We start from the raw sequence: 13,811 nt of genomic DNA on the forward strand, positions 1-13,811 counted from the left end.
AGCAAGCGGGTAACTAGAGAAAGGATAGGTCCACTAAAAGATAATGAAGGAAGGCTGTGTGCCGAACCTGAGAGAATGAGTGAGATTCTGAGGGATTACTTTGCATCAGTGTTCACTGAGGGGAGGACAATGATGGATCTTGAACTTAGAGATAGAAGTTTGATTAGTCTGGATCACGTTGGCATAAGTAGGGAAGATGTGTTGTGTATACTAGAGGTTATTAAGGTGGACAAATTCCCAGGACCAGATGGGATCTATCCCAGGTTACTGAGGGAGGTGAGAGAGGAAATAGCTGGGGCCCTGACAGATATCTTTGCTGCATCCTTAAATAGAGGTAAGGTGCCGGATGACTGGAAGGCTGATCATGTTGCCCCCCTGTACAAGAAGGGTACTAGGAATATTCCGGGTAACTACAGACCAGTGAGCCTGATGTCGGTGGTGGGGAAGTTGCTGGAGAGGGTACTGAGAGATATGATCTATTTATATTTAGAAAATAATAATCTTATCTGTGATAGGCAACATGGTTTTGTGCGGGGGAGATCATGCCTTACCAACTTAGTAGAGTTCTTTGAGGAAGTGACCAAGTTGTTAGATGAAGGAAGGGCTGTTGATGTCATATACATGGACTTTAGTAAGGTATTTGATAAGGTCTCCCATGGTAGACTAATGGAGAAAGTGAAGTCACATGGTGTGCAGAGTGTTCTAGCGAGGTGAATAAAGAACTGGTTGTGCAATAGGAGACAGAAAGAGTAGTAGTTGAAGGGAGTTTCTCGAAATGGAGAAAGATGACCAGTGGTATTCCACAGGGATCAGTGTTGGGGCCACTGTTGTTTGTGATATACATAAATGATCTGGAAGAGAGCATTGTTGGTATGATTAGCAAGTTTGCAGATGACACGAAGATTGGTGGAGTAGCAAAAAGCATAAGGGAGTGTCATAGAATACAGGAGGATATGGACAGACTGGAGAGTTGGGCGGAAAAGTGGCAGATGGCTTTAAATCCAGACAAATGTGAGGTGATGCATTTAGGCAAGTCTAATTCTAGAGTGAATTTTACAATGACTGGAAGAGCCTTGAGAAAAGTTGATGGGCAGAGAGATCTGGTAGTACAGGTCCATTGTACCCTGAAGGTTGCTACACAGGTGGATAGAGTGGTCAAGAAGGCATATGGTATGCTTGCTTTCATCAGACGGGGTATTAAGTATAAGAGCTGGCAGGACATGTTTTGGATTGTACACGGTGTTAGTTCAGCTACATTTAGAATACTGTGTACAGTTTTGATTTGGAGATGCCGGTGTTGGACTGGGGTGTACAAAGTTAAAAATCACACAACACCAGGTTATAGTCCAACAGGTTTAGTTGGAAGCACACTAGCTTTTGGAGCGACGTTCCTTCATCAGGTGATAGTGGAGGGCTCGATCGTAACACAGAATTTATAGCAAAAACTTTGCAGTGTGATATAACTGAAATTATACATTGAAAAATTGATTGTTAAGCCTTTCATCTGTTAGAATGCAGTGATAGTTTCACTTCTTTCATGTGTAAATCACAAAAACTTTTTTTAAAAGTTGCATTCTCGGGTTAGCTGTTAACAATGGTGATAGCTAGACAATATGTTGAAGGTGTTAGCCCCCGTGCTCTCTGTCTATGACCTAATGATAAGATTGATTCTAATCTAAACAGTGGGATAACAGAGTTTTACATAAATTCATGCAGTTTTTGAGCTCAGAGTTCTACATTAATGTAAAGTGCAATGTAACTCTGCAAGTACAAATTCACCCCACAAAATATATGTGTGCATGTGGGTCTTTGTCTGCCTGTGTGTGTGTGTCTGTCTGGAGTGGGGGTTGTGAGTGTGAGAAAGTGTGTGTATGTGTGTGTGTGTGAGTGTGTAGTGAGTGCAGAGTGTCTTAAGTCTGTGAGGGGGTGCATGTGTGAGTGTGTGTGTCTATAAGGGTGCGTGTGGGTGTCTGTGTGCACGTCTGCGTGTACCTGTGTCCTTGTGTATGTGAGAGCGTGTGTGTGTAGGAATATCTGTGTGTGTGTGTAGTGCAATGGTGATCACCTGTAATGTGACATGAACTCAAGGTCCCGGTTGAGGCCCTCCCTATGGGTACCGAACTTAGCTATCAGCCTCTGCTCGGCCACTTTCCTCTGCTGCCTGTCCCGAAGTCCACCTTGGAGGATGGTCACCCGAAGGTCCGAGGCTGAATGTCCTGGACCACTGAAGTGTTCCCCACCTGGAAGGGAATTCAGTTGGGGAATACTTCAGTGGTCCAGGACATTCAGCCTCGGACCTTCGGGTGACCATCCTCCAAGGTGGACTTCGGGACAGACAGCAGAGGAAAGTGGCTGAGCAGAGGCTGATAGCTAAGTTCCGTACCCATAGGGAGGGCCTCAACCGGGACCTTAGGTTCATGTCACATTACAGGTGATCACCATTGCACTACACACACACACACACACACACACACACACACACACACACACACACACACACAGATATTCCTACACACACACACACTCTCACATACACAAGGACACAGGTACACACAGACGTGCACACAGACACCCACACACACCCTTATAGACACACACACTCCCACACTCACACGTACACCCCCTCACAGACTTAGGACACTGCACTCACTACACACACACACATACACACACTTTCTCACACTCACAACCCCCACCCCAGACAGACAGACAGACACACACACACACAAACAGACAAAGACCCACATGCACACATATATTTTGTGGGGTGAATTTGTACTTGCAGGGTTACATTGCACTTTGCTCAAAAACTGCAGACATTAACATAGAACTCTGAGCTCAAAAACTGCATGAATTTATGTAAAACTCTGTTATCTCACTTTTTATATTAGAATCAATCTAAATATCAGGTCATAGACAGAGAGCACAGGGGGCTAACACCTTCAACATATTGTCTAGCTATCACCATTGTTAACAGCTAACCCGAGAATGCAACTTTTTAAAAAAGGTTTTGTAATTTACACATGAAAGAAGTGAAACTATCACTGTATTCTAACAGATGAAAGGCTTAACAGACAATCAATTTTTCATTGTATAATTTCAGTTACATCACACTGCAAATTTTTTGCTATAAATTCTGTGTTAGGATCGAGCCCTCCACTATCACCTGATGCAGGAGCGTTGCTCTGAAAGCTAGTGTGCTTCCAATTAAACCTGTTGGACTATAACCTGGTATTGTGTGATTTTTAGCTGTGTACAGTTCTGGTCACTACATGACCAAAAGGATGTGGACGCTTTGAAGAGGGTGCAGAGAAGATTTACGAGGATGTTGCCTGGTATGGAAGGTGCTTGCTATGAAGAGAGGTTGAGTAGGTTAGATTTATTTTCACAGGAAAAAAGGAGATTGAGGGGACACCTCATTGAGGTTTACAAAATCATGAAGGGTATAGACAGGGTGGATAGAGACAAGCGTTTTCCCAGGGTGAAGGATTCAATAGCGGGAGGTCATGCTTTCATAGTGAGATGTGAAAAGTTTAAGGAGCATACACGAAGCAAGTACTTTACACAGACAGTGGTAGGTGTCTTGAACACGTTGCCAGTAGAGGTAGTAGAGGCAGGCAGTAGTAGATTCATTTAAGATGTGTCTGGACAGATGCATGAGTAGGTGGGGAACAGAGGGATACAAATGCTTAGGAATTGGGCGACAGGTTTAGACAGTACATTTGGATCGGCTCAGGCTTGAAGGGCCGAAGGACCTGTTTCTGGGCTGTAAACTTTCTTTGTTCTTTGTTCTTCATACATCAATGTTGCATATAATTATTGTAATGCAAAACGTATTGAAATGCTGCACTTGACTGGGAAAACCAAAATGTACAGTTAGCACTGTTCCATTTGCAATGTAAAGAGCTCTGAATAAATTCTCCTGCTAAATATGGAACTTAACTCTTCTCTCTGACATCTCTCCCCAACAACAGGGAACTGTAACAGTCCATTACTGACTATGTGAGTCCTGATCACGATCTTCTCCAGTCATCATCTATTTTTCGTTTCTTTGTCAAGTACTGGCATGTTACTCAGGTTCTCCATTGTGAAGACCGACACAAAATACCTATTCAATTCCTTGACCATTTCCTCATATCCCATGGCTAAATCCCCCTTCCCATCCTGTAAAGGACCAATGTTTACCTTAGCCACTTGTTTTATATATCTATAGAAACTTCTGCCACCTGCCTTTATATTCTCAGCTAATTAACTCTCATAATCTATCTTACTTTCCTTTATAGCTTTTCTGATGGTTTTCTGTTGACATTTAAAGTTTTCCCCATCTTTTAGGTTCCTGCTGGCCTTTGCCACTTTGTATGCCTTCTCTTTCAATATGATAGCCTCCTTATTTCCATCGACCTCCATGGCAGATTACCCCTTTTCCTACAGTCCTTCCTTTTTGCTGATCTAAGATAGCTTTCTCCCTCGTCGGTTCCATTACATACTGTTCAAGAAAACCCTTACAGATACATTCAATGAAGTCCTCCTCAGGGCTACCCTGACTGACCTGGTTCGACCAATCGGCATGTAGATTAAAATCCCCCATGATAATTGCTGTACCATTTTTACAGGCATTAGTTATTTCTTTGCATATTGCATGCTCCGATATGACATTATTATTTGGTAGCATATAGTTTACACATATCAGTGACTTTTTCTTCTTAGGATTTCTCATTTCCATCCAAATATATTGAACCATATTGTCCACACAACCTATATTTAAAAGACATTTAGACAGGTACATGAATAGAAAAAGTTTAGAGGGATATTGGCCAAATGCAAGCAAATGGGACTAGCTTGGTTCAAGAAATGTGGTTAGCATGGAGGAGTTGGACCAAAAGTCTGTTTCCATGCTGTATGAATCTCTGACTCTCAGATAGATGAAGACAGAGTGGCAGACATTGTCTATATTCAGTTTAGTAAGCATTTGACAAAGTACCGTATGGTAGACTGGTTAGTAAGGTGAGATCATATGGGAACCATGGAGAGATAGTCAATTTGATATAAAATTGGCTTGATGGTAGAAGACAGAAGGTGGTAGTAGAGGGTTGTTACTTTGACTGGGTGCCTGTGACCAGTGATATGCCACAGGAATCCACCATTGTTTGCCATTTACATAAATGATTGGATGAGAATATAGGAAGCAGGGTTTGTAATTATACAATGATACCAAATTGGTTAAATTATGGACAGTGCAGAGGTTATTTAACAAAGTGATCTTGATCAGGTAAGTCAATGGACTGAAAAGTGGCAGATAGTGTCTAATTTTTTTAAATGCGAGATGTTGCATTTTGGTAAGGCAAACCAGGGCAGGGTTTACTCAGTCAATGATAGGGCACAGTAGAGTTGTTGAACAGAGGCACCTATGGGTGCACGTGCATAGTTCTTTGAAATTGGTATCACAGGTAGACAGTGTGTCGAAACGTTTGGCATTCATTGGTCAGAGCATTCAGTACAGGGGTTGGGACATCATGTTGCAGCTGTTCAAGAAGTAGTGAGGCCACTCTTAGAATACTACATACAGTTTGGGTCTCCCTGCTATGGGAAGGATGTTGTCAAACCAGAAAGGGTGCAGAATAAAGTTTACAAGGTTGTTACTGAGACAGGAGGATTTGAATAGGCTGGATAGATGGGAACATTTTTCCGGAGCATTGGAGGCTGAGGGTGACGTTATAGAGTTTTGTAAAATCTTGAGGGACATAGATGGAGGTGAATAGCCAAGGTCCTTTTCCCAGGGTAGAGAGTTCGATACAAGAAGTCATAGCTTTAAGGTGACAGAGAAAAGATTTGCAAGGGATCTGAGGGATAATATTTTCACACAGAGGTTGGTGCATGTATGGAACGAGCTGCCAGAGGAAGTAGTTTTAAGTGGACACAATTACAACATTTAAAAGAAATTTGGACAAGTACATGGAAAGGAAGGATTTAGAGAGATTTGGGCCAAACACAGGCAAATGGTTACATGATCAGTGTGGACGAGTTGGTCCAAAGGGTTTGTTTCCATGCTGTATGACTCTATGATTCTATGACTATGACTCCATACGGAAGGTGAATGGTGAAATCAAAAGAAAGCTGTCAACTGGAAAAGTGAACTTTCTGCTGGTCAGGGAAGGAACAGGGCTCAAGTCACCCTGTGATGTATATTGTAATTTCATTTTGTTCAGAAAACTGCCAAAAGCTTCTGATCATTTCAAAATGACCTGTACAATTTGATAGCCTTTTCTTTAATTTGACCATTTGTTTTCAATTGTCTCAAAACAGTTTTAGCATTTTCAAGTTCACCTTCACAAAAGGAGCAGAAAACATATACCTTTATGTTTGCCAAATGTTCTCATTAACATTTTATCAAAAGCTGAGTTCAGTTGGATATTTGTCAAACCACAGTTCAACTATATTTCTCCAGGTCTGAAGAAGAATCACTGGACGCAGGACGTTAACTCTGTCTTCTCTCCACAGATGCTGCTAGACCTGCTGAGCTTTTCCAGCAATTTCTGGTTTTGTTTTGTGATAGTTCATCTATCATTTTGACAACTTGAGCTTGAACAACATGAAAAATTTGGTTTCCAATTAAAATCTACACGTAAGTTCAAATTCTTTCCAGTAATTGAAATTGTTTGTCCAACCAGTTTACAAAGACCTGAATTTTCAATGAGGCCTCTTTAACAACAGACAGTCCCTGGATTGTGAATAGGTTCCATTCCTGAGTTACTTTACAAATCGATTTGTACACAACTCTGAGCAGAATGAAGATCAACATTAAACAATTCTTTGTAAGTACGGGAACAGTTTGTATATTGGTCTTGAAAATTACATCCATGTATCGGATCATGTTCATATGTATAAGAAGTGTAAGCCATAAATTGGGGACCCCTTGTATAGGGTAAGTACCTGCCTTCTCATACTATAGTATTGTGGGCAATTGTGATTCCTTATATGCGGTAGACCGGTCGCTACCCCGTTTTTCAGCTGTTTCTGCCCTTACGTGCTGCGGTGACTGATTCATGGTTTCTTCTTATACCAGCGCTGACTCATCGACACAATTATAAAAATACAAAGTGGTGATGATCATTTTCCTTCTCTTCTTCTCACCAATCTCCCAATCTCTTTCCTCTGCCCTGTGGGTTCCTCCCATTCCCTCTGCATTTTCGTCATTATATTTTGGCCATTGGTGATGTATCCCTCTGACCGCCAATCAAAGTTTACAGCCCGTTTCCTACTTCTCCTCTCCTGACTACATTTTAAAAGGTTGTTTCATTCTCAGCACAGTTACTACCAGTATGGACCTTCTTCAGCTCCTGTAAGGATGCTTCCATACAGATTTAGCTCAATCACAATCCTGTGCAGATGCAACCATTGCACATAAAGCTCAGTCAATACCTCTGGGAGAATTCAACGAAACATTTCCTGTCCTCAAGACTCTACCAGGTCCTGATACAGCATTTTCCAAACTATGGCCTTTTATTTAGAAGGACAAGGACAGCAGATACGTTGGAACACCATCACCTGCAAGCTCCCCTCAAAGCCACTCACCATCCTGATTTTGAAATATGTCACTGTTCCCTTCACTGACGCTGGTCCAAAAGTCTAGAATTCTATCCCTAAGGGCATTCTGGATCTACTTACAGCATAAGAAGTGCAGCAGTTCAAGAAGGCTGCTCACCACCATCTTCTCAAGGGCAACTAGGGATGGGATATAAATGCTGCACCATAGTATCAACAGTGTTTTAAATTCCGTATTCCAATCTACCCTCGATAAATATTGAGTCCCTAGTCTAATAAGAATTTAACTACATCTAACTTAACAATATTTAATGACTCTGCCTCAACACCCTATTGGGGCAGAAAATTCCAGAAACACAAAGCTCAGAGAAAAACATTCTCATCTCCATCCTAAAAGGGGATTCCTAATTTTAAGAGAGCACTCCTTTGTTCTGGACTGTCCCACAAGAAGATACATCATTTCCACATCCAAATTTTCAAACTCATTGAGGATATTTTAAAACTCCGTCAAATCATTCCTCACTCACCCAAACCCCAGAGAAAACAAGCCAAGTCTGTCAAAGGTATCCTTGGAAGCCAACACACTCATTCCAGATAACAATCTAGTAAACATCCACTAAACATCAGAATGCACCTACACTCTTTCTGAAATAAGAGACCAAAACTGCACAAAAGACATTGAGAGGAAGATTCCTAGACAGGCACTCAGTGGTATCTGGAAGAAAGGACAAAGAAACAGGCAGTCAAAGGCATTGAAGGGTGAGTAGTTTTCATTCCTCCTTTCCTAACTTCAGCTTAAATACTCTAAAAGTAAACTTAAGACACGCAGGCCAGCTCAGCTATATATTACACTCATCCTTTGTATTGTGCGGAGTGGTGAATACTTCATATGGTGTTCATGATCACTGGTGCAGAAAGTAATTTGAGCAGCAAAAACTTGACATCTGGATTTTGGGACATTAAAGGTTATTGAGGAAAATATAAACTCATAGCTTCGGGCTAGATAGCTGGCTAGTGAGCAGCTAACAGAGCGTGTGCAGAAATGGGTCTTTGCCTGATTGGTAGGAATGTGGTAAGTAGAGTCCCACAGGGCTCTCTGCTGGGAGCTTCAACTTTTAAATATATTACATCAAGACTTCAACAAGTGGATTGAAGATATGAAAGCTAACTTTGTCGATGGCACCCAGGCAGGAAAGCATGTTGTGAAGCAGATTGAAGGAGGTTGCAGATAGATATAAATAGGTTGGGTCAGTGGGCAAACTTCTGGCAGGTGGATGAATCACATGGGAAAAAGTGAAATCGTTCATTTTGACAGGAAGATTGAGAGACAGACCAGAATTGAAATGGAGACTCACTGTATAATTCTGAGTTGCAGAAGGATGTACGTGGCTTTGGGTCACAATTAATTTGTACACATTTATAACACCTAATTGAGAAGGAAAATGGGATACTCTCCTTTATTGTGAAAGAGTTTGAACATGAAAATACAGGTGCGGTTCAGGTGTAAAAGGCATTTTTGAGACAATATTTGGTTACAACGTGATAGTTTGGAGTCCATATTTAAGGAATGATGTAAATGTATTTGAGATGGTTCAGAGGGCATTTCTTCAGTTGGTACCTGGAATGAGTGGAGTACCTAATGAGGATACATTGGACATGCCAAGTTAGATTCTGCTGGAGTTTATATAAGCGATGGCTGACTTGGTTGGAGTAGATAAGATCCAGAATGGTCTTGAAAAATGGGACATCAAAACGATGTCACTCCAGAGGCATGGGGCAACATTTTAAAAGTAGGTATTGTTCTTTTAGGTCAAAATTGAGGAGGATCTTTTTTCTCTCTCTCTCTCTCTCTCACTCTCTCTCTCTGAATAGCCAGCCATGGACTGTTTTCAGAAAATATCAAAAAAGGCAACAGTTGCATCAAAAGGGAACATAATCTTTATCTTTATCTTTAAAAGCAGATCATCTCAGTCCAAGACTATCATTGCATGCGTACCTCAGGGTAACATGTTAGACCCGGCCAATATCAATGACTTTCTCACCACCTAAGGTCCGAAGTAGGGATGTTAGTCATGATTGCACTGTTCATGACTCCTCAGGCATTAAAACAGTCCATGTCAGCATTCAATAAGAACTGGGCAACATCCAGGCTTGGACTGAAAATTAGCCAGTAACATTCATGACTCACATTTGCCAGGCAATGACCATATCCAGTGTAAGTTTCTAATGATCTTCAGTAGACCAGATCTTGAGCTACCCATGAAACCCAATAGTCAGCCAGAATGAACCGTCCTCAAACTCTCACTGATTAAGACCCATAGTTCTCCAATGTCTCTGCCTGCCCCCCTCATTCCTTCCTCATTCTTCCTTTTGATCTTTGCACTTGTCACATTGTCTTTTCTCTCCATTTATTTCCTGTAATCAGTGTTTACTGGCCCTGAGAGTTTGTGTTTGTCTGTGATTATAATTTGATTTTTAGTGACTGCTGAAATAATAGTGTTTCTCTCACGACCTGCCTCTGGAAGGAGCAGGAGCACCAAAAGCTTGCGGTTTTAAATAGACCTGTTGGACTCTAACTTTCATGACAGTCCAACACTGGCACTTCCACATCGTCTGTTATTAACTCCCTCATCCCGGCCTCCATTTTTTGATGCCTCATTTCACAGCCTCCAGTTCTCCAGCATAGCTTTCCTTATTGGGGCCTTCTGTGAAATCAAACTCTCTCAGGATTCTTCAATGAATAGCATCAAATTTAGTCATTAAGTGATATTAATTTTATTTATTTGTTGCAGACTTACAACACATGAGTTCATTGTGACCTGACAACATGGGTGAACAAAGTACAAGAAAATCTATTCTCCCCTTTTCCATACATCCCTCCCACCTCACATTGCTAGTGTTGACAGCTCTCCTGCTCCTGATTCTGAATTTGGATGGCATAATGGTATGTAGAATGGTATCATCAATATGTCGAGAGGAAACTGATCATGTTCACCAAGGTTCAAAGTAACAGCCTTTAAAAATGGAATAGTTTGTCTCTCAGGCTGAGGCACTTCAATTGTCAAATACCATTTTAATTATTTCACATGCTGCCTCTTGAATCAAGGACCGAGGTTTCTCAGTGTCCCTACATAGTGAGAATGTTCCAGATGTCTGGCTATTCTCTCATTGACGGCCTGCTGGGACGTTCCTGACATTGATCTGACAAAGATATTTTGTCTTTCGCTCTCCACCCCTCCCATTGTTTCCCTAACCCCCCACCCCGCATTATTTCAGGTCATTGTCATTGGCTGTTTCAAGACTCAAGAATGTCCTCCACTCAGAGTCGCAAATTTTTGTTCTGGAGATCTTCACATAACTAATCTGGCTAATTCTTGACCACAGATCTATGGTCACATGGGACAGGATGTCTAATGAGATATTGGGATCTGGAGTACAGGATTTGCTTCCTTTTCTTTCCTTCTCTGTTGCCATTCTGCCTCATGTTATGACCTTATGACTCAAGATGCAGCTTGATGAACTTGAATAATTTGTCCAAGCTTGTTATAGTACATGAAAGTCAATGATTCCACATTTCAAGCAAGCTTCAGGGAGTTTTTGAGGCATGTTCCGTGTTCTTCCCTGGAACATTGATCATGCGTGAGGTTAGAAAAAAGGACCTGGACAGTGAGATAGTTTTTAACCTTCCAGGCAAACAGGCCAGTCCATCATAATTTGCAGGAGTTCAGATTGAATGCTGATGGAACTGATGTGGAGTTTTACACAAGTACTTGTTTAATCATCTCCCTGTTGAATCTGAAGGATGTAATTGAGGGATTTCTGATATAATTTAGTACTGCTGCCTCACAGCACCAGAGACCCGGGTTCAATTCCCAAACTGTCTGTGTGGAGTTTGTACATTCTCTCCATGTATGCGTGGGTTTCCTCTGGGTGCTCCGGTTTCCTCCCACAATCCAAAAATGTGCAGGTTAGGTGAATTGGCCAAGCTAAATTGCCTGTAGTGTTAGGTGAAGGGGTAAATGTAGGGGATTGGGTCTGGGTTGGGTTGCTCTTCGAAGGGTCGGTGTGGACTTGTTGGGCCAAGGTCCTGTTTCCACACTGTAAGTAATCTAATCGAAGACTAAAAATAATTTCTCTTGCAGTTTTCATGTAACACTGATATGTAGGCTGGGTCTCACTTTGCCTAGGGGTCAGGAGGCAATAGCTGCTTTGTACTAAACAAAAACTGAAAGAACTGCAGATGATGTAAATCAGAAACAAAAAAAGAAGTTGCTGGAAAAGCTCAGTATGTCTGGCAGCATTTGTGAAGGGAAATCAGAGTTAACATTTTGGATCTGGTGACCCTTCTCATTATGTTGTGGTGGTCTTTGTTTTCAAACAATCATTACCATATTTTATAGAATGCTGAGCTGGTGCAATTTTTCCAGTGTTGGATTTCCTAACCGACTGTAACTTTTTGAGAGAAGTGCATGGCAACATAGGCATGGGAAGTGCTTAGCAAACGGTCTTTCAGCATATAAGGGAAGTAAAACCTACGACTAACGAGGGATAAGTTGGTATGAATTCAGTTCTGGCAATACTCAAGAAGGGATAAAGTTGCACATAGAATTGAAAAGATCGAGTGTGGTTTGCATAGCTGGTGTAAACTGGATAACCACAAGGCAAGATCAGTATCTTGCAGAAGAGGCATGTTCCAAGTGAAACATTAACTTTGTTTCTCTCTGCGCAGAGTCTGTGGCATCTGTTGAGTATTTCCAGCACTTTCTGTTTTACACCAAACTTTTGTAATTTCAGTTTCTCCACATACTTTGACACCATGGAATTCAGTGTGGGTAGTAAAGCTTTCTCTGACCCTCTGACATTCTTTGACCTGTTCATATTTCTTGCTTTTCTTCAGCAAACTTTTAAGAATTTTGCTGAAATGTAAGATGAACTTCCCATTCTTCGACATAATAAACTCTAAAATTTCTCTGATTTTTGCTTCACTGGGTGTTATTTGGCCTTTGGCAACTTCACTTTTAACAAACTATTAGGACAAAATTGGCTCTATGTAACAAATTTGTTCAATTATTGTAAAGACTTCTCCTAATTTAGGCCACATTGTTCCTGATTATGCTGCCAGCTAATGGTAATAATGGGCAAGTTAGATCCAAGAATTAAATCTTACTTGACAAATGGCATGCTAACTAGTGTTATTCCACAGAGGGAATGTTAAAACGAACCAAGAAATATGAATGGAGACATTATTGTAGAAGACTCTTAATACAAACATCAAAACAATGTTTCAACATTTCTTCCAATGCCATCAGAAACTCAAGTCCATCAAAATTATACTCTTGTCTCAACTCTTTAAGTTTCTACTTTAGTGACTCTTCCATTTTCTTTTTGTGGAACAGTAGACTGAAGTTTACAATTCTTTTGTGACTCTAATTGCATGAAACTCTCACAGGTTTGATAGCCTAAACCTTTTCATTTTGAAGAACACAAAGATTTCTATTTTGAATTCTCCTGATCTAGAGATGACATTGGCTAGAAAATCATTACTACTGAAGTGACCTATTCCCTAGACTGAACTAAATGAGCTTTTGCTGTTGGGAGACAAATTGTTCTCGAGTGAACTGATCCCTGGACTATCAGCTCTGAAGTCAAAATGGAAGTAATAGGTCAATGAGTTTTCTCAGAAAGAGAAACATCTTCTCCATTAACCTCACGAGGGCCTCCATCTCTTGAAATGTCCCTCCTGTCCATCTAAAACTCCCACCTCATCCCAGATAAAACCCTCTAACTCAGCACCGCCCTCTTGAATTGTCTTGCCTCTCCATCTAAAAAAGCCACACGTATATCACAAGAGCCTGCCAGGCATTAGGCTACACTCATGTATCTTTTTGGAATTGTATTACAGAATGTTTGCAACACAGGAGACCATTTGGCCCATCGTATCTGCACTGGCTGTTCAAATGAGCATCATCGCGCCAGTCTTCGACATTTCCCCAAACACTTTAACACAATTCTCTCTAAATAAACATCCAATGCTGACCTGATTGCCTTTGATTCCCTTTTCTCCAGTTATAAAATGTAAACAATGAAACGGAAATGCATTGTATCAAACAACAGATGTTATACCAACTGACTGGAACATAGAACATAGAACATTACAGCGCAGTACAGGCCCTTCGGCCCTCGATGTTGCACTGTCCTGTCATACTAATCTGAAGCCCATCCCACCTACACTATTCCGTGTGTGTCCATATGCCTGTCCAATGATGACT

The 13,811-nt window shown here is 41.2% G+C and overlaps 1 protein-coding gene across 5 annotated transcripts in view; it reads left to right on the plus strand.

Moving 5' to 3' along the window:
• LOC132820818 (NXPE family member 3-like) overlaps positions 1 to 13,811 on the plus strand; it is a 94,209-nt gene that overhangs the window by 32,310 nt on the left and 48,088 nt on the right. For 4 of the 5 annotated variants that reach the window (XM_060833146.1, XM_060833150.1, XM_060833147.1 and 1 more), the window contains one exon: positions 10,335 to 10,486. In XM_060833146.1, the coding sequence (XP_060689129.1) occupies positions 10,370 to 10,486 (117 nt within the window). In that variant the 5' untranslated portion in view covers positions 10,335 to 10,369. Of the gene's footprint in view, positions 1 to 6,786; positions 6,813 to 10,334; positions 10,487 to 13,811 lie in introns of those variants that run through there. The other variant, XM_060833148.1, reaches the window with a different exon arrangement.

This window comes from Hemiscyllium ocellatum, chromosome 12 (genome assembly GCF_020745735.1).
Source record: "Hemiscyllium ocellatum isolate sHemOce1 chromosome 12, sHemOce1.pat.X.cur, whole genome shotgun sequence".
Classification (NCBI taxonomy): domain Eukaryota; kingdom Metazoa; phylum Chordata; class Chondrichthyes; order Orectolobiformes; family Hemiscylliidae; genus Hemiscyllium; species Hemiscyllium ocellatum.